Raw genomic sequence first — 23,763 nt, forward strand, 5'->3', positions numbered from 1 at the left:
CTGCTCTAGGTGACCCTGCCTTGGCAGGGGAGTTGAACTGTATAAAGGATCAGAAGAAACCCACCTTCCCACACCATCACTGATTTTGCAACGTGGAGAAGGACTTAAAGCAGCTGGGATCATTTCCAGCCGAGGGGAAAGAGCAGAGGGTTGAAGGGCTGATGTCTTTTCCACATCTCAACTTCAAAGTTTTTGGTTGGGAGCATGGCACAGATCTATCAGCAGGCAGATAGATACATAACCCTGAAACTCTCTCTCAATTAATTCCATTTCTCATGTATGAGAAGCCTTCAGTCCCTGAGGAATGCACAAACACTGAGAGGCTCTACTCAGAGCAAAAGATTCCCCCACCTCCCCTGGCTAGGGAGCATTGTTTGGGATCTGCCCTAATCCCAACATCGCACAGGCAGCCTTTGTGAGGTCCCAGGGTGTCAGAAGAAGGCTCATGGAGTGGGTGAAGACGTCGTGGCTGGAGGAGATGAAGTTTCTCAAGGAGAAACCGAAAGACAGGCAGGGAGCTCAACCCCCTTTTTTTTTTTCTTTTTCTTTTTTCTTTGATTAATCATTCCAGTCACTGCTTGTTTTGCAGAAACTTATTTTCAGCTGTGGCAGTGGGATTTGCCTCCTGCTGCTATGCCCGGGGCGGAAAGAAACAAACCAACTTCTCTGCAAATCTGCTCAAATCATTCAGCTGAAATCAGAGGAGGCTCCTCACTGCCTTTATAAGAAAACAGGGTAGAACCTCACTGTACTCTGGGTACATGTGCAGACTGTCCCCAGGAGGAAAGGTGCAACTGTTAACTTCTCAACTCTCACAAGAAGGTAATTTGATGTGAAACAAGAAATACAACTTCTAAATATAATCCGATTAAATAATCTATGTTGCTTTTGCTGTCTTCTCAGTTCATCACTCCTCCTCTCTGAAGCAAACCCTCGTGTTTCATAGAAGTGGCTCCCAAGATCATGACCCTTTTCTTTAGAAAACCATTCTCCAAGTTGATACTTGGCTTTTTAGGATACTCAGAAACCCTGGCAAACCTTTCTTATTTTTTCTTTAGGACCCAGATTTTGGCTGTTTTCTCTAACTCCATTTAGCATCTGCTACAAATGGTGATGCACAAGTGGGGTACTGAGGGAAATGGGGGGGCTGCTGGTGCGGAAAGTCGAGCGTGCAACCCCCCCATTCCCCTCCGCGCACCCTGCCCATGCCCTGAGCGTTTATTAATTAACTAATTTAATCCTTTGACGCGATCCCCGCTGTACGCGCACAGCCTCGCACCCCCTCCCCTTGGTATAATCCCCCCCCGCCCGCTGTACCTTGGCACAGCCCTTCTCACCTCCCTCCCCCCCCACTTCCCCAGCGAATGGTAGGCGCCGCGCGCGCTGATTGGCCGCCCGGCCCCGCAGTCCGCGCGAGCTGCGGGTGCCTCAGTGTGCGCGCGGCCGGCGCGGCGGGCGGGTCGGTCCCTGCGCTCCCTCCGCTCCTCAGCGCCGCCGCCATGGCTTCGGGTAGGTGCCGCCAGCCCCACCGGGCTCAGCGGGCAGCGGCGGCTCCGCTTCCCGCCGCCGAGCGCGGGCGCGGTGGGGCGCGGGCGGGCGGGCGAAGCGAGCGCCATGTGGCGCATGTGGGAAAGGCCGCGGCCATGTTGCGGGAGACGCGCCTGCTTTTCCATTCACGCCCCCCCACCCCCTGCGCTCGGTGAGGGGGAGGGGAGCCACGCCCCCGCCGGTGGCCCCTGTGGACACGCCCCCTTCGGCCGAGGCCACGCCCCCTCCCCGGGGAGCCCCGCTGTGCGAGCCGCTCGGGTCACGCCCCTTTACGCGAGGGGGCGGGGCCTGGCGGGCGCGCCCCCCACCCGTGTCGCAGTGAGGGGGGCGTGGGGGCAGGGTCCCTTTGGGGTCCTGTGCTCGGGTGCTGCGTGGGGTGTATCCCCCCGTTTTGGGGTCTAGGCCCCCCCACCGCATGTGCGAGCCCCCCCTTCGGGCTGTACTACAGCCCCCCCCGGTGTGAGGTGTGGAGCCCATTTTGGTTCTTACTCCCCTGTGTAGGCCCCCCGCCTTGGGTGCTGTTTGCTGGGGTGCCCGTTTGTGGCATGTGGGCCCTATTTTGGTTCATGCCCCCCACTGTAAGCCTCCCCCACTTTTAGCTTGGGATACCCTTCCCCCGGTGAGATGGAAGGGCCTTTTGGGTCACGGCCCTTCCCCTGTGTGGACACCGACTTTGGGCTGTGGTTTCCCTCCCCATACCCCATCCCGCTGTGAGATGTGGATTCCCTTCGGGTCGTGCCCCTCCCCATAACATGGTTTGTGTGTTCCCCCTTTGGATCAGCACTCCCCATGAAATGCAGGCACCCCCTTCCTGGGGTCGTGTCCCCCCTTAGCATGGGACATGCCCTCCCCACCCCGCAGCAGGGGAGCCACCTTTGTGTCCCAGTATCTGCTGCCTCTGCTCTGCACTCTGTGTGCTGGTCACATTCCCCTGCCGTGGGCTTTAAAACGCCCTGGCTGGGATTGTTTTCCAGCGGGAGCTTTAGTTTATCATGGAAGCAGGATCTGCTCTCCCGGGTGACCTGACAGGGCCCAGCTTCTCCTGGGGCCTCTGCAAGCACAAAGTGCTGTTTCCTTATCCCCTTTGAGGTGTGGATGATTGGGTCCCCCCCGGCAGTGCTGCCCCTGTGAAGCCTTGGATAGGTGTAGATAGTGGGGCATCCCAAGAGTGGAAGGATGAATTCCAAGGCTGGCTGTGCTTTGTGGAGCGAGCCGTGTTTTGTTATGGTCGAGCCATTTTGGCGGTGTCTCGTGCTGCATGTGCGAGTGATAGACAATACAAACAAAGCAAGGGGTGCTGGAGGAATCCTTTCATGCAAGGAGCAGTTATGTACCAGGAAAAGCAAATGTGTCCAAAGGTACTAAAATGAGTCCAAATCATGATTTTTTCTAATAAATGAGTAAAGCTTGGCAGTAAACTACATCCACTTTCCCTCCATCCCTGAGCTACTGACCAGTCAAGCACCTGAGTGTCTCGTCTGTTTTTATTGATGTTCAGACATGAGGTTCTTTTTCTTTTGAGGACACTGAGAGCCAATACTGCTTCTTTATGTGAATTACTTCATAAGAGAACCTCAGTTTTCAAATGTGCACAGCAGATTGTTCTGTCTTGCGAGGAATAAACCCCCTGACTAGTGCAAGGTGATTAGGCTGTTATGTCCCACTTCATCGACAGGATTTTTTTCCGTTAACTTTTTAAACATTCAAAAAAAACCCAAAAAAAACCAAAAAAAAAACCCAAAACCTCAGCATAGGAATTTCCAGAATAAACTGTTATTTCCAAAAATCCTTACAGACTCTTGTCCCCATTGAGCCCACGAAAATAAATTGATCAGAAGTATGTAAGAGGTCCAGCAGAGGATGTAGAAAAATGTACAAATAAAGGAAATTCCTCAGTGTGTTTTCGTATTTTACGGGTTCATTATCTGGTTGCTTTCAATTTTTTCCCAAAATGTTGTGGTTTGGTGGAAGTTTTGTTAAGGAGAAGCTAAGGAGATTAAATGTAGTTCTTAAATTTATAGCTAGTTACATCCTTACTCAAGAATTTTCTGGTACAACCATTAAAATTCTTTAATCAGCAGCATTAATGGCATATAAATGTTAAACCACAACCATGTTTCTCAATGTGGTTACCTATTTAATAGTAATCTTTGTGATCATTTAAATGGAATTTGTGTAAAAATTTTACCTTACCCCTTAAAAACAAACTTGAATTGCAGGTCTGCGTTGGGTTTTTAATTGCTTTCAATATGAAAAAGCAATGAAATATTTGTGTAGCAGTGCAGAAGGAGGAGAAATTCACATCTAAATGAAACTGCTTTATAGGACCTGTGAAATTTAACCTTTCATTTCTTGTTTGCTATTGTTAATTTTTGTTACCAAATATGAAATTTGATACTTTGTGTTTCTTTGAGGAGATACTTCACCATTAAAAATGCTGCTTCATGTCTGAATATCTCGGGTGATAACCCCCCTTCATCTCACATCCATCACCTCAGGTGATGCCCTCATCAAACCTCTGGTTAAGTGTCTGTGTAACCACTGGCAGGGTTGGATTTATAACCTGCTGAGGGAGGTATAATGAGCAGATTCAGCAATTTGATGAGTGTTTTGATTGGAAAATGGTTGCAGTCATTTATGACATTTACCCTGCCTTGTAATTAATTCTCGGTGTAAGCATTTTAGGCAGTTCTGGGTATAGAGGCTGGAGAGTGTGGGGGAAAGGATGAAATTGGGGATGAGAAGTTCCTGATAGATTTTATGAGACCATGGCACAAGAGTATTTATACAAATTCTTGAAGCAATTAGAAAAGAAAAATGGCAGGACTTATCCTGAGTGTTTGGGTTTTGACAAGAAGGTGGCAATTTCAAGCAGATAGAGGCTCCTGACCAGGAAATGAGATGGATGGAAGCTGAGCAGTGCAGAGGCTGGAAGGGCAGAGAGCAGAGTGGGATGTGAGGAACCTCTGCAGAGCTGGAGTTGGGATGGATGTGAGGCTGATGGAGCAGTGTGTGTGTGTTCTGTGTGCCTGCATCTCTCACGTGCTGGTGAGCTCTCAGTTGGGTTTTTCCTCTTGCAGTATGGGCAAAGGGAAGTGTCATGGCTCCTCCATCCCTGATTTTTCGTCTCACATTCTGCCTGTGTTTGTGCCCTTTAGCTCAGCAGAGCTTTCTTAGAGCATCCCAAAAACGGGTTCAGCTGCACTGACCTACTTAGCTTTGCTTGATTAATTAAGCTGCTGCATTCTGCTCATTGATGATGACACTGTACTCTATAGCCATTAAAGGGGTTGTACAGTTCCGGGTATTTGAAAAGACTCCTTGAAAACAGAATTCAGATCCTTCAAAAGGGACATTTCCAAGTGGCTGTGGCTGTGTTGTATCCCCCACACCCTCTGCTGCTGTCATTCCAGCCTTAACATTTTCTCTTTTGTTAATTAAGAGGAAGCTTCATTCTGCAGGGAAAGTAGTTGCAATATCCAATATACTTCAATCTTTCTCCCTCTCCCCAAACTTTCTCCTCTTACAGTAAGTAGAGACTAAAATGTTCATTGGAAATTCTCAATATGACTTATTTATTTTTCTAGATTCTGGAAGTTACAGTCAGTCTGGGGGCCAGCAGAGGTATGTGAGGATTTTTGTTTTGCTGTTAGCAATTACATCTGCAAAATAAAAGACCATTTAGTATTCTCAGCATGATGACTGATTGTTCAGGATACAGTATTGATATATTTTTGGAGTTAAGGATGCAGAAAGCTTGTACCTGGGCCTTTATCAAGATGTCTTATAAAACAGAGAAAACATTCCTGAAGAGAAGACAATAGTCAGGTGTAAATTGGAATGATATCTTGTAATAGTAGGAACTTTTGCAATGTCATGAACATAGAGAAATACTTTTCATGTGACTGCCTTAAGCTGTTCACTAAGATTTTAGGCAAAAGTTATTGTATTTATTATATGGCCCAAGGCTGCAGGGCTTGTTTTAAATCAGTGAGACAACTGTTTTTATGGAAGTACAAAAATCATAGCTAATGCTGTCTGTGCTAATGAAAATCATAAGATTCTGTGCATGTAGCACTGCCTGAGTTTGGGTTTATATCTAAATATGATGAGTTTCAGCACGTGTTTCTTTTGTCAGTTCATGAAGGCTTAAAGTGGCAGAATAATGAGTAAGTATAATACAAAATTACAGCAAACCCAGGTTTCATGTGCTTTAAATTTATGCTTGAAACACAGCAGAAATTAAAATAAACTCTTCTGGCTTCTGACAGTCAACCATTAATTCATTGATGCAGTTCTAATATGCCTGGAACTGCAGTGTTTGGATTAAACACCTATTTTGGAATGAAGAGAAACTTTAGAGATGCCAAAAATACCTTTACTTTCCAACCTGTATGAAGGGCACTAAGCATTTCCTAAATCCATTTTTCTCTTCCAGCTACTCATCCTATGGCAATCAGAGCAGTCAGAATTATGGACAAGGACAGGTATGTTGAAAAAAACATTGTGGCTTTCAAAGCAGATGTTCCTTGAGTGAAAATAATTGTTCCTGGGCCAGGAAGAATTCCAGTCTCATCTGTGCTTGATGTTTGCAGTTGTGTCTAGCCAAGGAAAACTGTAATTACCTGCTGTGGAAGTTACACTTATTTGAGTACATTCTTGAAATTACAGGGATATTCTGGTTATGGGCAGAGTGGAGACAATTCCTCCTATGGACAGAACTATGGAAGCTATCATGGGAACTATGGACAAAATCAATCAGGTTTGGCTAGCTTGTTACATTCATTGGCAGTATTTAAAAGGTGAATATTGACTAAAAATTTTCTTCCTCGATTTCCAGGTTATGGACAAGATTCCCAGGGATACGATGATGAATCCAATTATGAAAATCAGAATCAGAGCTCATACAACCAGCAGTCCTATGGCAGCCAGGGGCAGCAGAAAGGGTCATCTAGAGGGTAAGGAAGCCAAATTTACCAGTATCTATTTAAAATATTGTCTAGTAGTTGTACATTCTTAACTAGAGCTATAACAAATTTCCTTGTTAATGTTGCTGAGAAAAAGACAAATATTTGAAAATCCACATCCTTGAAACATTTTTAAGTTCTGAAAGACAGGAGGTAAAGGAGGAATATTTCTTTATGTAAGAAGGATGGGTGCAGTTGTTTTGAAGTCAGGCTGTATGGGGACATACACTTTAGAAAGTCTTTGGATAGTGGCTACAATGAAGATTGGACTTGGTAGAGTGTTTTGATTAGGAGAAAGACCTATCAAATACCTCTCCAATCACATTCTTTTGTATAAACTTACAGTGCTCTTTTATTAACTTCAAATAAGCTGTTAGCAAGGAAACTGAGCTGCTCTCAGATTGCAGGCTGCTTATCTGGCTCAGAATGTCTTTTCTTGAAAGAGAAAGAATTCAAAAGTGTCATTTAAGAAGCACATTTTAGTTTTCCAGCTGAGTCCTCAGAACATCGTGGGTTTATATCCTCACCAGTAAATTAAATGTGCATGTGCATGCTGCACTTTAATTCTGCACTCTGTGCTATTGCAAATGTATTTTGCTTGTGATGTTGTATTGGTGTCGGTTTCAGGAGGATTAATGATACAGCTTTGAAAGTACCTTGGAAAATAACAACCTAACTTCCCATAATGACTTAAAAGGCCACTTAGTGCTAGAATACCTTCACTGACTACTTTACAAGCTTTGTGCCTCCACCCGAGGTTACTGCTGGTGTTAGAGCTTTACTGAGGCCCACGTGATCTCTTTTAAATACTCTGTTGAGTACTAAACCTCATTCTCATGTCCAAGGTCCAAATGGTTTTGTATTTTTTGCAAGGTGATAAAACAATCTGGACTTGAGCAAACCTCTGCTTGGTTTCTGATTTTGTAGTTCTTACTATAAAACATTTTAATATTAAGAAATATCTTAATCTGCCAGCAATAGGTGCTTTCACTCAGATGTCATTTTGGCTTCCATAACAAAGGCAGGTACACAGTTAAGTTTTGTTTTGGTTTGTTTTCTGAGCGTTTATTAGAGCTGTACAAAGATAGTAATGTAGGTTTTAACTCTGTAGATGTCCAGCAGAATAAAAATGCAGCACGTAGGTTTCCCAACAGGTTGTTTGTGATCTAGAAAATGAAGAAAAGACCTTGAAGGGAAACTCCTCCATGTGTGCTTGTAACAAATAAGGAGAAACTGAGAAATTCAATGATAGCAGCTTTGAAAAGGGTGGCCACAAAACTGTAGCTGTCATATCCTAGGGGAGGGAAAGGAAGATAGCAAATAGTGGATGCTTTCAACAATGCTTCCTTTGTTGGTAAAGGTGCAAAGGCTAAAGCAGAGCTGACTTTTTTGAAGTGAAGGTAATAAAAAAAATCTTCACAAGCTGTTTACCACTGGGATTAGCAAGGTTAAAGCTGAGATCTAGGCTAGAAGTGGGAGAGAGCAGATTAGATGGTATTTACACAAATGGGATATTTTGGGATTGGTTAGACCCAACGCACTGGATCTGAAAGTGCTTTGAAAAGCTGGTGGAAACTTTCTGTAGGCTCTTGCATTTTTTTTTTCCTTTTTCTGAGATATTTTCACTAGCAAGTAAGATTACCAAAGGCTGGAGAGTGGCAGATCTAGTGCCTCATCTTTTGAAAAAGGGTGGAAGCATGGAGGGGGAAGAGGAGAAAGGGTGGCAGAGGTCAGAGATTCTTTCCTGTTACTGAAAAGATAAGACAGCTAAGGCACAACTAAGTACCTGGGGGAAAACAAAGGAATGAGTAACAGCTGGTGGTGTTCCCTGGATGCAATTTATTTCTCATAAATCTGTATTATGCCTTGCCATGAAAGGCTAAGCCAGCTGGAACTATTCTCTCAAATATATCTAGATTTTCAAAATACTTTAGTTTCTGCCTCAGATGCTGAAGTAGCTTAGGCAAGTGTGGTGTAGGTGAGATTCCCTTGTGGTTGCTATAAAGTTATTAATCTTCATCTTAGAGAAGGTTTATGACTCCTTGGAATGTAGAGCTGCATTGTGTTGGAGTATCCTGGATGTGATACTGGTCAGTGTTTCTGATGAAGGTTGCTGGGATAGTGTAGATGGCACTAAAGTGAGAGGAACTACAGGTATGTTACAGGCCACCATAACAGTTAGAAAAATTCTTGATAAATTGTAGAATGCCCAGAAGAGAGGTTGCAATTCAGTAAAAGCAAAATTTTATTATTTTGGGATTTTTTAGGCAGCAAGTCTCAGCTGCACTGTACAACATGAGCACTGAGGCTCTGCCCTGCAGGTCTAGAGGGAAGGATTTGGTGTTTAGCAGGTCACAGGCTCTCCATCAGCCATTGATGGTACTGGGGAGAGGGGGGAAAGGAAGTGTTGGACTGGGATATGTGAAAGGAGTGATGCTCTCATGTAAGGAGGTAACTGTGTTTAGGAAATTTTAGCAATGTCATGAATTTTCAGCCATTTTTTTAATCTCTATTCTGTGAACATTTATCTGTTAATTCAAATTCTGTTTGTTTTAAGTGGAAGAGGCTCTTATGAACAAAAGTCAAACTATGGTCAGCACCAAAGCTCTTATGACCAGCAGTCAAGCTATGGACAAAACCAAGACTCTTATGACCAGCAGTCAAGCTCATATGACCAGCAGTCGGGCTATGGCCACCAGGGTTCATATGACCAGCAGTCGGGCTATGGCCACCAGAGCTCATATGACCAAAAGTCAGGCTATAACCAGCACCAAAGCTCATATGGGCACTCCCAGCAATCCTACCAGTCTCAGAAGGGAAGCTATAGCCACAACAGCCAAGGTAAAATTCCCGGCTTGAATTCAGTATTGGCTAATAAAATTGAGCAGAAATGTGAAATGGTTGGATTTTCTTCTGCAAGCAGTTGATTTGATGAATAGTTAAATTCTTTTCCGTGTTGATATTCTTGGGGGATGTTTTATTTGTTAAAACTTTCAAAACATTATAGGGAGATTTAAAACACTTGGGGCCCCAAAATGGTTGCATTTACGTATGTTAGAACAGCCGTGCAGAGTCTGTCCACGAGTTCTGCAAATTCTAGATGGAATTTTCTTCCCAAGCTATTTTGAGCCCTCTTCCTGCATGAGGGTGACATGTCTTGATCAGTCATGAAGAGCTTTTGCACTTCACATTCCAGCTTTATGCTGTGTAGGTGAATTGTGAGATAGAAGGAGAAGTTTGAGATGAAGCCTTTCTTTTGCTTTAACTTCACACCAGCAGCACAGCCCACTCTATTTATCCTTGTTCTGTCTTCACTGATGTCTTTTGCAAACTGGGAGGGCTGTATGGAAGTCAAATGGAAAGCATATTTTAGACAATATGTGTTTAATGTTTGGAAAATGGAGTGTAATTACAGAGTGGTTTTTGCATTCTGATATACTCAGTGACCCTGGAAGCCAAGGGAGATAATGGAGCAAAGTTTGGTTTGTTTTTCTTTTTCCCTTTATGGCACAGAGAATGTCAGGGAGATTTAGGAGTTGACACTTTTCAGATGTAAATGGCAGAGTTAATGAAGGGGAGGTGGGAATTACAGGGTGTGAATTTTCACTGTGCTGCAGTTTGCACTACAATTGACTCGTGTTTGGTTTGACTCATTCTCCCAGATGATCGCCGTGAAAAGAGCAGGTATGGAGAAGATAATAGAGGATATGGCGGGTCACAGGGAGGAGGTAGAGGGGGATATGACATGGATGGAAGAGGTCATATGTCTGGATATAGGTAAGTGATCTCATTCCAGTGCCTGCACTTCCTTACCCTTATTTCCTATTATTTAGCTGATTTTCATTTTTGTTCATTATATGTCTATTCCTAAAGTGGTTCAGATTTAGATTTCCAAAACTGGAAGATTTCTAAAATTAAACCTTTCTGCACTGCACAGAAATGGGTTTTGCCTAGGGGAACAGCTTTTAGATTAACATAGATTGAGACCAAGCATTTGATTGTTGTGACACAGAGCTGCCTTTTACTTGCATGAGTTGCCATACAAAAACTGTCCCAGCCCATCACTTGTTTTCAGTGACAAGAAAACCAACAGCCAGTGATTGAGAACAATTTACAGAATTCATAGCTAAGGTAGCTCACATTTTACCAGGGAAGTATTTTGACCTTGCAATAATAGGAGTAATTTAGTAGTAACATCACTTGTTCTTTGCTGCTTTTTTCAGTTTTAAACTTCTATTAAAATACACATCTTTTATTATTGATTTATTTGTCAGTCTAAACACGTTTATTTTGGGTAGATCTGAAATACTAACAATGCTGTCACCCCTTTCTCCATTGCCTTAGGCCTTGTACTGTCAAGAAAATTTATGCACATATTTAATTCTGTGCTTGCAGATGATTTCATGCAGAGGTCTGCGATTGGGACCTTGGCTTTCAAGCCTATTGAATTAAACATATTACGTATTATTTATTAATAACTCTCACAACTGGCTCCCCTTTGTGTCCCTCTGGGTGGTTGGGGGTGCAGAGGGGGCTCACTGATGCAGGGCAAGAACGTCGAAGCTTCCAGAGAGCTTTGCGGTGTTGCTTATCAGCACCACTTAGCCTTCAAAAAGCTGCACAGCTCTGGGTTCTTCCTAAACTCCAGGTGAAAAACTCTGTAATTATACAGTATTTTCTGTTGGAACTGATCTGATTTAAATAAATCCAATACTTGGTTACTTTTAAAGGTATTTATTTTTGAATCATATTTAAAATCTGTCTGCTTCTGAGATGCTCCCAAATTGTACTTAATGGCTTGTTTGTAATGATGTAGGAGGCTCTTACCTCTTCTAATTAAGTATGGTAGCACAGTTAGAAAAGCATATTAGTGTTACCTTATGTTTGCTGGGGTTTTGTATAATATAACTTAAAGCATATTCTTCTGTAGTAGTTTTTATCATAAACATAAATTTATAGCCTATAAATAAACATAAATATATATATAACAAAGAATTCTGTAATGTATGGTACCTCACATAAAACAAAAATAACAAACAAAATAATTTCTAAGTTAATTTTAATTTTCAGTTAAAACTGAACTTTTTTTTTTTAAATTAGATTTTCTTTGCGGATGAGGACTTTCCATATTCCTGTGATAAAAACTGTTTTTTTAAAAACTTTGTAGCCAAGCCCTTTCAATAATAGCAATGAATGTGAGCTTCAAAAAACACACTGCTGTTAGATTTTGTCACTTTGAAACAAACTTGGCTCTTTGCAAGATAAAGTCAAATGAATTACTGTCTGTGAAAATAAAGCCTCTTGCCATATTTTTCCAAAATGTAAGGAAACTTTTGCTCACACATCCATGTAGATCATGGTGCTTCAGTGAGCTGGGAAGCCAAAAGAAGGGAAAGTGGGGAAGTGAATGAAGGAGTGGAGGAAAATACAGTGAAGTGGGGAGGCATTTGTTAGGAATTCTGTCTGCTTCTGTTAAGTGATGTTGGCTTTAGTGGTATTTTTTGTGGGAATTTTTGGAACTACAGTGTCATATATCTTTATTCAGTCTTTTTGCATAATTGTGACAGAGGATTCTGACATATGTATTTTACCAGACATGCTTATTAGAAAAATTTAAAAGGTTAAATTAAATAACAATCTCTATAATGAAGGGGAAAATAACTTGTGGTAAGGTAAGAAATTGTGTTTAGTCCTGTGAAAATGTGGGGTTTAAGGGTAGGGGTTTTTTTGGGGTGTTAAATTCTTGGGTTTCTGTTGTTTATTTATTTATTTATTTCTTGGGGGGAAAATACATGTAGGAATATCAGGGTGGTCTTCAGTAGCCACCATGTTCAGTTGTTCTGGTGCCATTTTAATGCTAAACTGTGAAAATTCCACAGCCATCAGGAAATAATCTAAAAACCTTGTCCGCAGGGATACATTAATGATGCTGTAATCACAGAATCCCAGAATGGTTTTGGGTTGGAAGGGACCTTAAAATCATCTTGTTCCACCCCCTGCCACGAGCAGGGGCACCTTCCACTAGACCAGGGTGCTCAGAGTTCCATCCAGCCTGGCCTTGAGCACTTCCAGGGATGGAATGATAATGTAGGCTTTGACTTCTATAGTGCTTAGAAAATAACACGTAAATAAGTTATATCAGGGCCACAACAAAATTGCTCCTTGACTTTACAAACAAATTCATATCAAATGTGAGACCACAATGAATGAATCTCTTGTTCTTAGCTAATAATAAAAATTCTTCCTTGACTGACATTTAAAGACAGAGAGAACTTGATGCAGCTTTTTCGGGGTATGGTTTTATTCTGACAGCCAGAAGGACTTGGACATGTACTGTACTGAATGGTCTCAGCCCTCATTTTTCTTTTGTGCCTGTGCAAAGTCACCCAGCACCGAGAAGAAGATAGTCTTTTGAGAAATTCCTGTTCAGATTTCTTAGCTGATATTAGTCCAATAGACAACACACATTTTGTCGTGTGTCAGAAGTTCACATTTTAGTTTTAATAACTCAAGGTTTGAGAATTATCCTTGAGATTTTTTTTTTTAATGGTCTTGAATTGCATCTTTTGGGATTTTAGTAGAATTTCCCCACGCTTTTGTTTTGAAGCTTGAAAAATTGATGAGCTCACTAATTTTTATTCTGGCTACGAAGTAAAATATTTCCTTTTTTTCCATAGTAGAAGAGAGTCATCTTTTAGTTAGAAAGCAGGAACAGCAGGTCTTGAGAATGCAGTGTTTTACTCTAAGTTATCACCCCAGCTTTTTAGAGTCCTCATCTGAAAAACAAGGAATTATTGATTATTGTGGTTGTGGGACTGAACTGTTTTGGTTAAGCCTGGAAGTGGGAAACACAGGAGCAAACAAAGCAGGTTAGAGAAGCTTTGCTTTTGGCTCTGCTCGTACAGACTGTGCTGGTGGAATTACAGACATGCAGTTTAGAAAGGATTTGCCATTGTGTTAGGATTTGTCATAGAAATCCTGACTTTGCTCAGCACAGATTATTTTTTAACCCTTGTGCAGATTTATGGTGATCTACTATAAACAAAAGCTACCTATGCAACTTAATTGTTATATCAGCACTTAGGACTGGGAATTAGTGTGATACAAAGAAAAACTACAGCTTAGTGCAGATATTTTTTACAAGTGTGGTTTGTGTTCAGAATTAATATTTCGACTTGTAACAGATATGCTTGAGCTCAGCCTTATAGAGACTTTGGAAAAACGTGAACAGAGGCAATAAATGTAAGCAAGGGAAAAATCCCATCTGTCAGTGACTGTTGGTGCACTAAATATTCCTTTCTTGTTTGTAAAATACACTCTTAGGCATTAGGGACACACTTTGCGAGACAGATACGTGTTGGAGGCTGAAATTTGGTCTCGAATTCTTAGTGCTGCTTCTGCCAGTATCTGATCACTATAAAACTGCATTGCTTGTATGTTGAGCTCCCCATAAACCTGTGCTTTAACTTAAAGAGCTGTTCCCAGCTGGATTAAGCAATATCCAGATGAAGTCTGGTTACAGTCTGGCAGGTGATGATAAATCTGTGAGTGAATTATAGGAGAGAAGAACGTCTGAGGACTTCTCTTTCATAGCAGCAAGTTCACACACTGAGTGATGCCTGATCACATTCTGGCTGCCTGCAGTTCAGCCTCTTCTTTAATATCTTAGTTGGTGTCACTGCTGAGTTTTAAGTGCCTGTTCATGTTTCTAACATAGGATATTAAGACTCCAAAATCCATCTGGTCACCCATCTCTGAGGTCTGTGTGCAGGCCTGGTAAAGCAATGGGCTGTGAAATGCTGCAGTTGTATTTTCCACATGTTTTATGACGATAATTTGGGGACTAATTCAGTTGCTGAGGTTGAATTTTGGGTCTCAGTGAGGGGTAAATCCATGACTGTGGCATCAGCTGCTTGCAATTTCTGTGTTTGACTTGCTGCAGGATATCTGCCTGATTCCAGAAAATCTTGGGTAGCTTTGCCCAGCAGTTGCAGGAAGGTAAAAAAACTGCCACTCCATAAATCACATATCAAATGCCACTTAAAAATGTAGGAAAGCATTAATCCATCATCAAAGGTATCTATCAGCAGATTGTTCCAGGTTATTGTTGGGTTGGTCATGTAAGACTAAGCAGAAGATAACCTGCTGTAGCATACTTGGGCAAAAATGTATTTCTATAGACGTTAATTAAAAAACTGATTTTAAAATTATTGATTGCACTTGTTAGTGCAGGGTGCAGAACAGCTGTATCACAGAATTAGGAGTTGGCATTAGACTTCCTTTACATTTTATGTATTCAGCTCCTCAGGATCATGGTGCACACATTTTCACCCCAGCGTCCTACAAAACCCTCACTTCCAGTAAAATCCTGGATGTGTTGACACAAACTTACTTTGTGTAAGTTTTTAGATGGCTGGGGTTTTCTAACTGCCATACACTTCCACATCAGAAAACATATTTGTTCTGGTCCTGATGAGCTGGCACCGTAATCTGGGGTTGGAAAGTTCTCATAACATTTAGATGGTTGATATTATTCACTGTTGTTATTTCTGAGTTAAAATTCCAGAAAAACAGGCATCCTACTAAAAACTGTTGTGTCATAATGAAGTGGGTTTTTTTTAGCTGAAGTGAATTGGAGGTGGCAGAAAGGTATTTCCAATAAATTTTATCATCACCATTGTGGTTTTAATCATCAGTCCTTGAAAACAGACAGCCTCGAGTAAAGACCTGCACTGATGCTGCATATAAAATCTTTAATGAGCAGAGTGAATTAATGAATAAATGACACTGCAATTTAGCATTCAGATTTTTTCTGTGGAACAGCAATAAAATCTGCAGCAAAAATTTAAGAAAAGTCCCAGTAGAAGTGATATTATCTGTTGTGCCAAAAGGTGACCCAAAAGGTCAGTCACCCTCCAAAGAGTGTCTCTTAATCCAGGTTTAATAGTAACCTGTTGGAACCTTATTTGGTCCTCGCTTTGGGCAGATTTTCTTTCATAAATGTTAGGTATCAGCAGCTTCCATTCATGACTTTCCATTTGCTGTAACAGATGGACAGGGTGCCAAAGAAATTACTCCCTAATTTTTCTTCATTGCCTTTTGCTGGGTGCTTCTATGCCCTGTTTGGACTCTGACGTGTGAGCAGACAGATGGAATTAACACCTGGAGTGATTTCTAGTCATAAAGTGCTTTGGTGAAGAGGCAGAATAACTCCAGAGGCTGGAGATACTTCTCTGCATCAGGGTTTGAGCTTGCACTGCCTTTATCATACTGAGAAAGCTCTTGGGATTAGGTGATCCTGCCTAATTTTGAGGTGGCAGCTGTGTCCCTCATGATGAGGAGGACAGGCAGGCAGTTGTACGTGGCAGTATGAGATAGTCCTTCTGACATTTGGTTATTGACTTTCTAAAAAAAATCCAGTGGTTGTATTTTTCCTGAAGGCTCTGAATATTGATTATCTCGTGTTCGTATCATGGATGCAAATAAAAATGCTGTTGTGAAAAATCCTTCCAGTACAAACCTTTCCAGTGAAAAAAGAGTGAGGGTTTATTTTCATGCACATAATTGGAGGCATAACAACCTGTTTTAAATCCCCTTCTAACCTTTGAAAATTGATGTGTGTATTCTCTTAACTTGGTCTACATTTTGTGCCACAGGTTTCAGAATGAATGAAATAAAACTTCACGGCCTCTGCTTTTGAAGCTCACATACACACACCTTCTCTGTAATGCCAAGTGCTGTAGTACAGTAGGTTCCCACAGACCCTTGCTCAGAGAATGGCTCATTCTGCTAATTCATCCCCTGTATTATAAATGCATAACAATGGAGAATAATTTTAGCTCTTTTGACTTCTGGGAAAGTACTAAAGTACTAATTATTCCAAAGTAGCAATTACATCTACAATTAAAGCCCACATTAATCTTCATGAAAATAACGTTTTTTTGTTTAAACCCCAGTTCTGAATAGCTGTTATTTTGGCTGATGGGATGGGGAGAAAGTATTGAACCAACCACATGCGTATGGGTTAGTTTAAAATACTCCCTAGGGCTTCTCTTCTCCAGTGCAGCACCCTGAGAGATTTTTTTCTTTGTAATTTAATCTTTGAACATGAATGGGTAGTGAGGAGAACGTAGAGATGGTGCTTTAGCTGCCAGACAGTAATTCTCAACTTGTCATCAGTTAACTGTAGATTGAGCCTTGGGCTCAGCACGTAGAGACTTAAGGAAGAAATCATTTCTTCAATTTTTCCTCTGCAGTGGTGGTGACCGTGGTGGCTTCAAAAATTACGGTGGTAAGTGCCGAGTATCCAAAAATGTTTCAGTGGAAATTCTTTATAAATCTAAAAGCCACCAATATCTTGTTACTATCTAGTAGAAGCATTATAGAGTTTTGGTGAGGCTGGTGTGTTCACGAGTTGTAATAGCCAAACTTGTAGCAATAAACTGGATTTCTACTTTGTCAAATTGCATGAAAGAATTTGTGGAGACAGTGACGTTCACCGGATTTTTTTTTTTCTTTTCTTTTTTTAATTTTTGTTACAAATGCTTCTTAGAAAGGTACTAGAGGTAGAAAAAAAAAAAAGTGGGAAACTGCTTGGTGATGTGACAACCAGCATTTGCAAGCAAACACCAGCACAGCATCAGTGTGGCAACTGCCACATGCTGCAAGTTAAAGAACACGTTAACGTCCTACAGACACCTTCTGTTGAACGTTTAAATCTAAATAGTCTCTAAATCTCTGGTTCATATCTTAGCTCTTAGGTGCATTGCATACATTCTTTATGTATTTTCTTGTTGCTAAAAAAGTCACTTGAATGTGTTGTGCTAAAAATAGTCTTTTTTCTTTCTTTTTTTTTTTTTTTGTCAAACCCATATCATAGGTCAAAGGGATTATGGACCGAGATCAGATGCTGGTAAGGAAACAAGCAGTGAGTGGGAGTGGATTGTAGCTCTTAGGTCACTGCTTTTAAAATGTTTGTCTAGAAAGATGGATGTGGCTGCAATTCCCATGGCTCGTAAGAAAGCTAGCTGAAGTATGCTTTCCTTGAAAGAAATGTATTTAATTAAAGTGCATGTGAATTTTTGGATGTTAATGCAGCAAGTAAGAATTTCCTGATGAACTTTGAATGTGCTCGAGCCAAGCAGCTGCTTTCACTGCCATCACAGTTCTGCTAAGCTTGTGTTATTTAAAACACACACTGCTCTGGTGGGTTGGGATGCCCAGCTGCATAGAAGTTGGGTGTGAGGCAGGCAGCTGGTCAGCTGTCTGGTGTACTCAGCTGATGGTGTTAACCTCAAAATTAAGCTCCCTGCTCCTCTTTTATTTCACACAAAACGTCTCTGGGATTTAAGGGTCTGCTACTGGGCAGCACAGAGCTGAGCTTAAAATATTGCTGCTGTTGCTTCCACAAAAATACATGGTAAATGTAGCTTAATTTTCCCCAGATTCAGAGTCTGACAACTCTGATAACAACACCATCTTCGTGCAAGGACTTGGAGAGGACGTTTCAACAGATCAAGTGGCAGACTATTTCAAACAGATTGGTATCATAAAGGTATGTGAAATGAGAAATCATGGGTCAGAAGGAAGAGAACTGGTCGAGCTGTTGTACTGGAAATGTACTGGTATCATTCAAAGCAGAGTTCTCTCTGACTCCCCAGCAGTTGTAGATAATACTTTATCTGGGTTCCCAGCTGACAGCTCGTTTGTAAGCTGGCAGCACTCGCACCTTTGTCCTAGTGACATTTAGATTGCTTTGTGTCTCTTCTTTAGTCTTTATAGCCCTGACACACTATCCATTGTGCCACCCTCATAGTGCAGCACATGTGCCTTCTGTGGCTGCTGCTTCTGTTTCTGCAATTCTAAATTAGGATTTTGTGCACTTGACCTCATTTTTTTGTTAAAATTGTGCCCATCATTACTTCATGGAGAACAGCCAGTCAGTATCCTTCAGTCAAATCCCTCTGTTTCTGCAGGCCAGCTCCAAGAAAATATTCTCACTAAAGATACTTAGTGTTACAGTTTGTGCTCTGAACTGATTTCACCGGTGTTCCTGCTATGCCAAGTGTACAACCTTTCTTTTCAGACCAACAAAAAAACTGGCAAACCCATGATAAATCTCTACACAGACAAGGATACCGGCAAACCAAAGGGAGAAGCCACGGTATCTTTTGATGACCCTCCTTCTGCTAAAGCAGCAATTGACTGGTTTGATGGTGGGTGAGAGTTACCTGTTCTTTTGGCTATTTATGAATCTAACAGGCAGTGGAAGAAGCAAATCAATTACCTTGTTGGGGGCCCAGTGCTGCTATTTATCTAGCTTTTGGCTTGGGATTTTTTTGTTTTGTTTTGGGGGTTTTTTGTTAGGGTTGTTTGGTTTTTTTAAACGAAGACCTATATTTCATGGTTTCTTGTGTGTGTTGGATTTCTCTCATTTCATTAAACAGCAGATAGTGATTTAGACCAAAAATGTACAAGGAAACTGAGGGTTTGCTGCTGTACCTCAGTCACCCCTGCACAAGGTACAAGAGGTGGTGTTTGTGTCACTTCTTGTTTAGACCAACAGAGCTGTAATCTGTGTTAGCAGCCGGAGGGATTCCCTACAGTGTTGCATTGATATTTTTTAGTGTTGTGGGAGCATTTTTAGAGTTTGGGGATGGTTATGGCAATCTTGTGCTGAGTGCTCTGTATATACACAGTGAAGAACAAGGTTTTAAAATTATGGATTTATCCCAGAAATACATTGATGTAAAACTCTTCAGAGTTCAGGAAATACAGTGGCACTCTTGTAGTAGTAAACTTGAGGGGGTGAGGGAAAAGTGCCTGCTCCTGTCACCTTGTGTGTTCACAGAATTTTAGAGAGATTGGGTAGAAACCAAAGGACATACTCTGCATCTGGTGTGAAATGATACTGCTTAAAAAAAATTGGCACGGCATGCTTGTCTAATGTTTGTGTTTGCTACTAAAATGCAAATTGATTTTTGTTTAAGGGGGTAAAGCAAATATGACTATATTAGGCCCATGTGCAGTTCTGTTTGTCTGTGATAAACATTGTATCTGTGAAGAAGCCAGTCTCTGAAAACCATGAACTTTATTTAAATACACTTGGGAGTTAAGTTTCGGGCTGGCTGTTGAGTGCTACTAAAAGCCTTGTTGCCTTGGTGGAATTACAGACAGTTCAGACATCCAAACTACTTCTCCATGAGCATAGCCAAAAATCTTTTAAACATTCTTATGTCTTTAATTGCAACTTACAGATCTCATTTAAGCTAAAATACCTGTGGGTCTGTGGAGAGTTTAGCAAGTACCTCAGTGTTTCCATCTCACCTTTGGACCAGTGCTTTCAAAACCTGCAGCTTCCCTGTGTCTCAAGAGTTTTGTGTTCAGTCCGTGTGTGCAAATCACTTCTGTTCTGCTGGGCTTGCTGCTGTGTTCTTGGGAGCTGTATTGATGATCCCTTCTCTCCTCCCACAGGAAAAGAATTCAATGGCAATGTTATCAAAGTTTCTTTTGCAACCAGAAGACCTGAATTCATGAGAGGAGGTGGAGGTGGCGGGCGTCGAGGTGGGACTAAAATCTGTAGAATCCTTGTTCTTGCATAGTTAAATGCTTTTTCACTACGATTGATTTATTAAAGAGAAGTTGACTTTGAAGCAGTGATTCATCAAATATATGAGCCTTTGGGATTCTGCCAGGAAAGGGAGTAATAGGGATTGGACCCAGTTAAGTAAACTGAAATCTGTAATCTCTTCTGCACAGCACAGAATTTACGCTTTCTTTTAGAACTGGAAAGTCTCCAGATCTTGTCTCAGTGTTGCTTTTAAAGAGAGAGTGTAACAATAATGTTGAGCTGTACCAGCCCCACATATATAGGGGGGAATTCCCAGTGACCATTTGCTTGTTACAGCAAAGCTTTGAGATACTCTGTTTCCAGCTGGTATTAAGCAGGGTGCATAATTCAGCTGCTGCTGACTTGGAGCAGCAGTTGGGTGTCTGATTCCTTTCATTAAGGACATCTCAATCTCCCTGATTCTCTGCATATACGGTTCTGTCAGTAATCCACGGGGTATTCATTACCATTTTTCAGGAATCATGCTTTGGGCAGTGACTGTCAGCAAATTCTAGTTCTGAAACCAGGCAGTTCTGTAGGCTGATGAAAAAGGATTCTTCAGCAATTTCAGTTGGTATAAAAGTTCCAAATCTTGTGATGCAGAAAGCAAGAATGTTGTCCCCGTGTCTGTGTCAGAGGCATCCTGGGATTAATCCAGACAGACTTTTTTATTGTTAATTTTTTTTTTCTATGACTAAATCTGGCCATATGTGACTGATCTTAAACCTTGTTAAATCTTTCTGAAATTTTATTAATGCATGTAGTGCGTTTATGTTTACCCAGCGGCAATTCAAGCAGATCAGGTTTCCCTTTACTGCTGAAAAAGAATTTGTAATAAATAGTGGGAATATATTTGCATTAAACAGTTCTTTTACCTGAAAAGTCTGTCTGTCACTTGGGGTCTGAAGGCAGTGACAATCTTTGATACCTGTTTCTCATGTGCAGTTCACAGAATTTTATTCTGATTATAATTTTGTCTGCAGGTTCACGAGGTGGCTATGGAAGAGGTGGGGGCTTCCAGGGTAGAAGTGGGGAACCCAAAAATGGTGATTGGGTTTGTCCTAACCCGTAAGTGTCATTTTAATTGGGCAGGGCTGTTTCATGTGTGCTCTCATCTTCACAGCTCAGTCTGGGGGATCCTTGTCTGTTCCAGGTCCTGTGGCAACATGAACTTCGCTCGCAGGAATTCCTGCAACCAGTGCGGGGAGCCCAGACCAGAAGATTCACGTCCATCAGGAGGTGCGTAAAAACAGCTACACTCTTTGATGTTTAAAGTGTTCATATCATCTGCATCTTTCTGAAAAAGCTGATATATTTCTGTATTTTTGCCCAGATTTCCGTGGGAGAGGCGGCTACGGAGGAGAGCGGGGCTATCGAGGGCGCGGCGGCCGAGGCGGGGACCGGGGAGGTGGCTATGGGGGCAAAATGGGAGGAAGGTAAGAGGAGCCTTTGTCCTTGCTTGGCTGTGGGGTTGATAGGGACTGTGGGGAAAGGGTTGTTTATGTGTACAAGCACAACTGCCATGAAAATATTAACTACAGATAGGAGCTTCTGGAGAGAGTCTCTCAGTTTCTTGAGTTTTGTGAATGTTTCTGGATGAGGCTCTCTATAAACACAGAGCAGCACACAGACGTCATTGTAGAAATGTTTGACTGAAGGGAATATTTGTTATTTGCTTCATTTGTTACTTGCTTAGAACCTTTTCCTTCCCTTCCAGAAATGATTTCAGAAATGATCAACGCAACAGACCATACTGAAGACCACTGTGAATGTTTTGTTTGTCTTCTTGATGCGTTTGATAGTGAAATTGCCTGCAGCTTCACCCATGGCCTCTTTCGATAGTGGAATTGAGTGAAACTAGATTTTTATTTTGGTGGGAGGGACTGGGGTGGTTTGGGAGGATTTTTTTTTAAGCAAGACATTGAAATTTAATCCTAATTTCCACATTCTCCTCTTTTCTTCCCCCCCATACCTTTTCAACAGGCCCTAAGAAGGAAAAGGATAAACTGTAAAATATTGCCAAAATATGAAGTGTTTTGTAATACAACAATAAATGCTGATTGTTTTATTTGTGAAATCCTACTGTTTCTCAATTACTTGAGTTGCATGCATTTCCTTACATACTCCCAGTGTTCCTGTGGTATGGCTTAAGCAGTAAATAGGCACTTGTTTGGAGTGGCACTGCAGCTTTGACCTGAGCTCTGTCTATTCACAAAATCTGCAGGCAGGTCAGTGATGAGCCTCCTTGCTATCCATATCCTCTATCCCAGACTTGTCCCCTGCTCCTTTCCTGTTTCCCTCCTGTGCCTGCAGACCTGCTTTGGTTGCCCTGCACCCTGAGTGGAGCTGGCAGACAGCAGGGTGTGTTCTGCTGCTTCCAAGGGGGCACAGCAGCTCCAAATCCAAGGTGGGATGGCTTAAAAAAAAAAGGTATTTGCTACATTTTGCTGTACTTGCTGCTTTTGGAATGTGTGGAAACAAGTGTGTGCAGCTGCTTCATCTTGGAGGTCAGATGCAGGTGAGGTTCAGCAGGTGCACTGTGAGCATTTGGGATTCAGCTGTGAAGCCAGGGGAGAGGAAAGAAGGGAGATCAATTATCCCCCCTCCTCAGATAGGTCACTGCAGAGGTGAGCAACCTGAGAAGGTGGCACTGCCCCAGTCAGCTCACATCAGTGCTGCCTCTGCATCACAGGCCTTAGAGAAAGAACCTCTGACTGTCCAATATTCCAGTTGGCAGCACTATAAATACAAGTTCTTGGGGTCTGTAGTTAAAACTGGGCATAGAGCTGAGCAATACCTCACTGAGAAATGAACAGAAATGGCTTCTGTTAAGGTTTATGAGCCACCTCCCCAGCTTGGTGTATATTCATGGCTGTGGTTCAAATCAGCATTACCCAGGGCTGTAAATGTGGTAACTGTGCTGGGCCTTTTTCAGGTTTCTCCTGGAAGGCATCTGCTCTGCTGGGAAAGGCATTTATCATGGATTGTGCACTGCTTGTTCCTCTTAAAACAGTGCAATTTGAGGTATATATGTACTAGTGACAGTGTAAAATCCAATGTATGGTGTGTGAGGTTTCACAAAGTTGATGAAATCAGTATCTGGTGTTCTGCTGGCCTAGAAAAGTTGGATGCTGATGGTTTTGAAGCTGGAGTTACTGTTTGGAGGGAAGAGGCTAGAGGGTGCTCTTGCCCACTGCTGTGCTGGCAGATGCAGGAATGGTGCCAGCTGGATGGGATGGAAGGAAAGCAGGAATCAGCAGCTGAGAACAGCCTCTGTCCCTGCTGAGGTTTGTTCCCCAGCAGAGCTGACAACTTGCACTGCACAAACAACTCCTGAGGGTGCACCTGGAGCCCTCAGAGCTGAGCACAGAGTGAGGAATGGCTGAGCTGAGCTGAAAACCCAGGGCTGGTGCAGCATTGCCCCTCTGTGCTCCCTCCAGTTCCCTAGTGGGGCTCTGGCTTTTTCCCTCCTGGAGAAGGGCTTGGTGGTTCAAACAGCTGCTACTTCCAGTATTGGGAGCAGCAGTTGTAGCTGCCTTTAATGCCAGCTCAGCTTCTAACCCTGCTTTCTCTCCCAGGGTGAGAGCACTTTCCTCTTCAAAGAGTCACTGCCCAGGATTACCAAGTAGACAATTCTTC

At 42.1% G+C, this 23,763-nt stretch overlaps 1 protein-coding gene across 1 annotated transcript; it reads left to right on the forward strand.

Annotated features, from left to right (window-relative positions):
- The first annotated feature begins 1,401 nt into the window (after positions 1-1,401).
- On the forward strand, positions 1,402-22,201 carry TAF15 (TATA-box binding protein associated factor 15). Its single transcript, XM_042026026.1, has 16 exons — positions 1,402-1,509; positions 5,136-5,172; positions 5,987-6,035; positions 6,220-6,310; positions 6,389-6,506; positions 9,073-9,356; positions 10,178-10,292; positions 16,772-16,806; positions 17,395-17,427; positions 17,960-18,069; positions 18,601-18,730; positions 19,989-20,078; positions 21,108-21,192; positions 21,278-21,363; positions 21,458-21,560; positions 21,842-22,201. The coding sequence occupies exons 1-16, from the start codon at positions 1,500-1,502 to the stop codon at positions 21,879-21,881; spliced, it is 1,416 nt and encodes a 471-aa protein (XP_041881960.1). The 5' UTR covers positions 1,402-1,499; the 3' UTR covers positions 21,882-22,201.
- Positions 22,202-23,763: the final 1,562 nt, after the last annotated feature.

This window comes from Corvus kubaryi, unplaced genomic scaffold (assembly GCF_017639235.1).
Source record: "Corvus kubaryi isolate FWS band 111438036 unplaced genomic scaffold, C.kubaryi_AGA036_p1.0 37284, whole genome shotgun sequence".
In the NCBI taxonomy this organism is placed as follows: domain Eukaryota; kingdom Metazoa; phylum Chordata; class Aves; order Passeriformes; family Corvidae; genus Corvus; species Corvus kubaryi.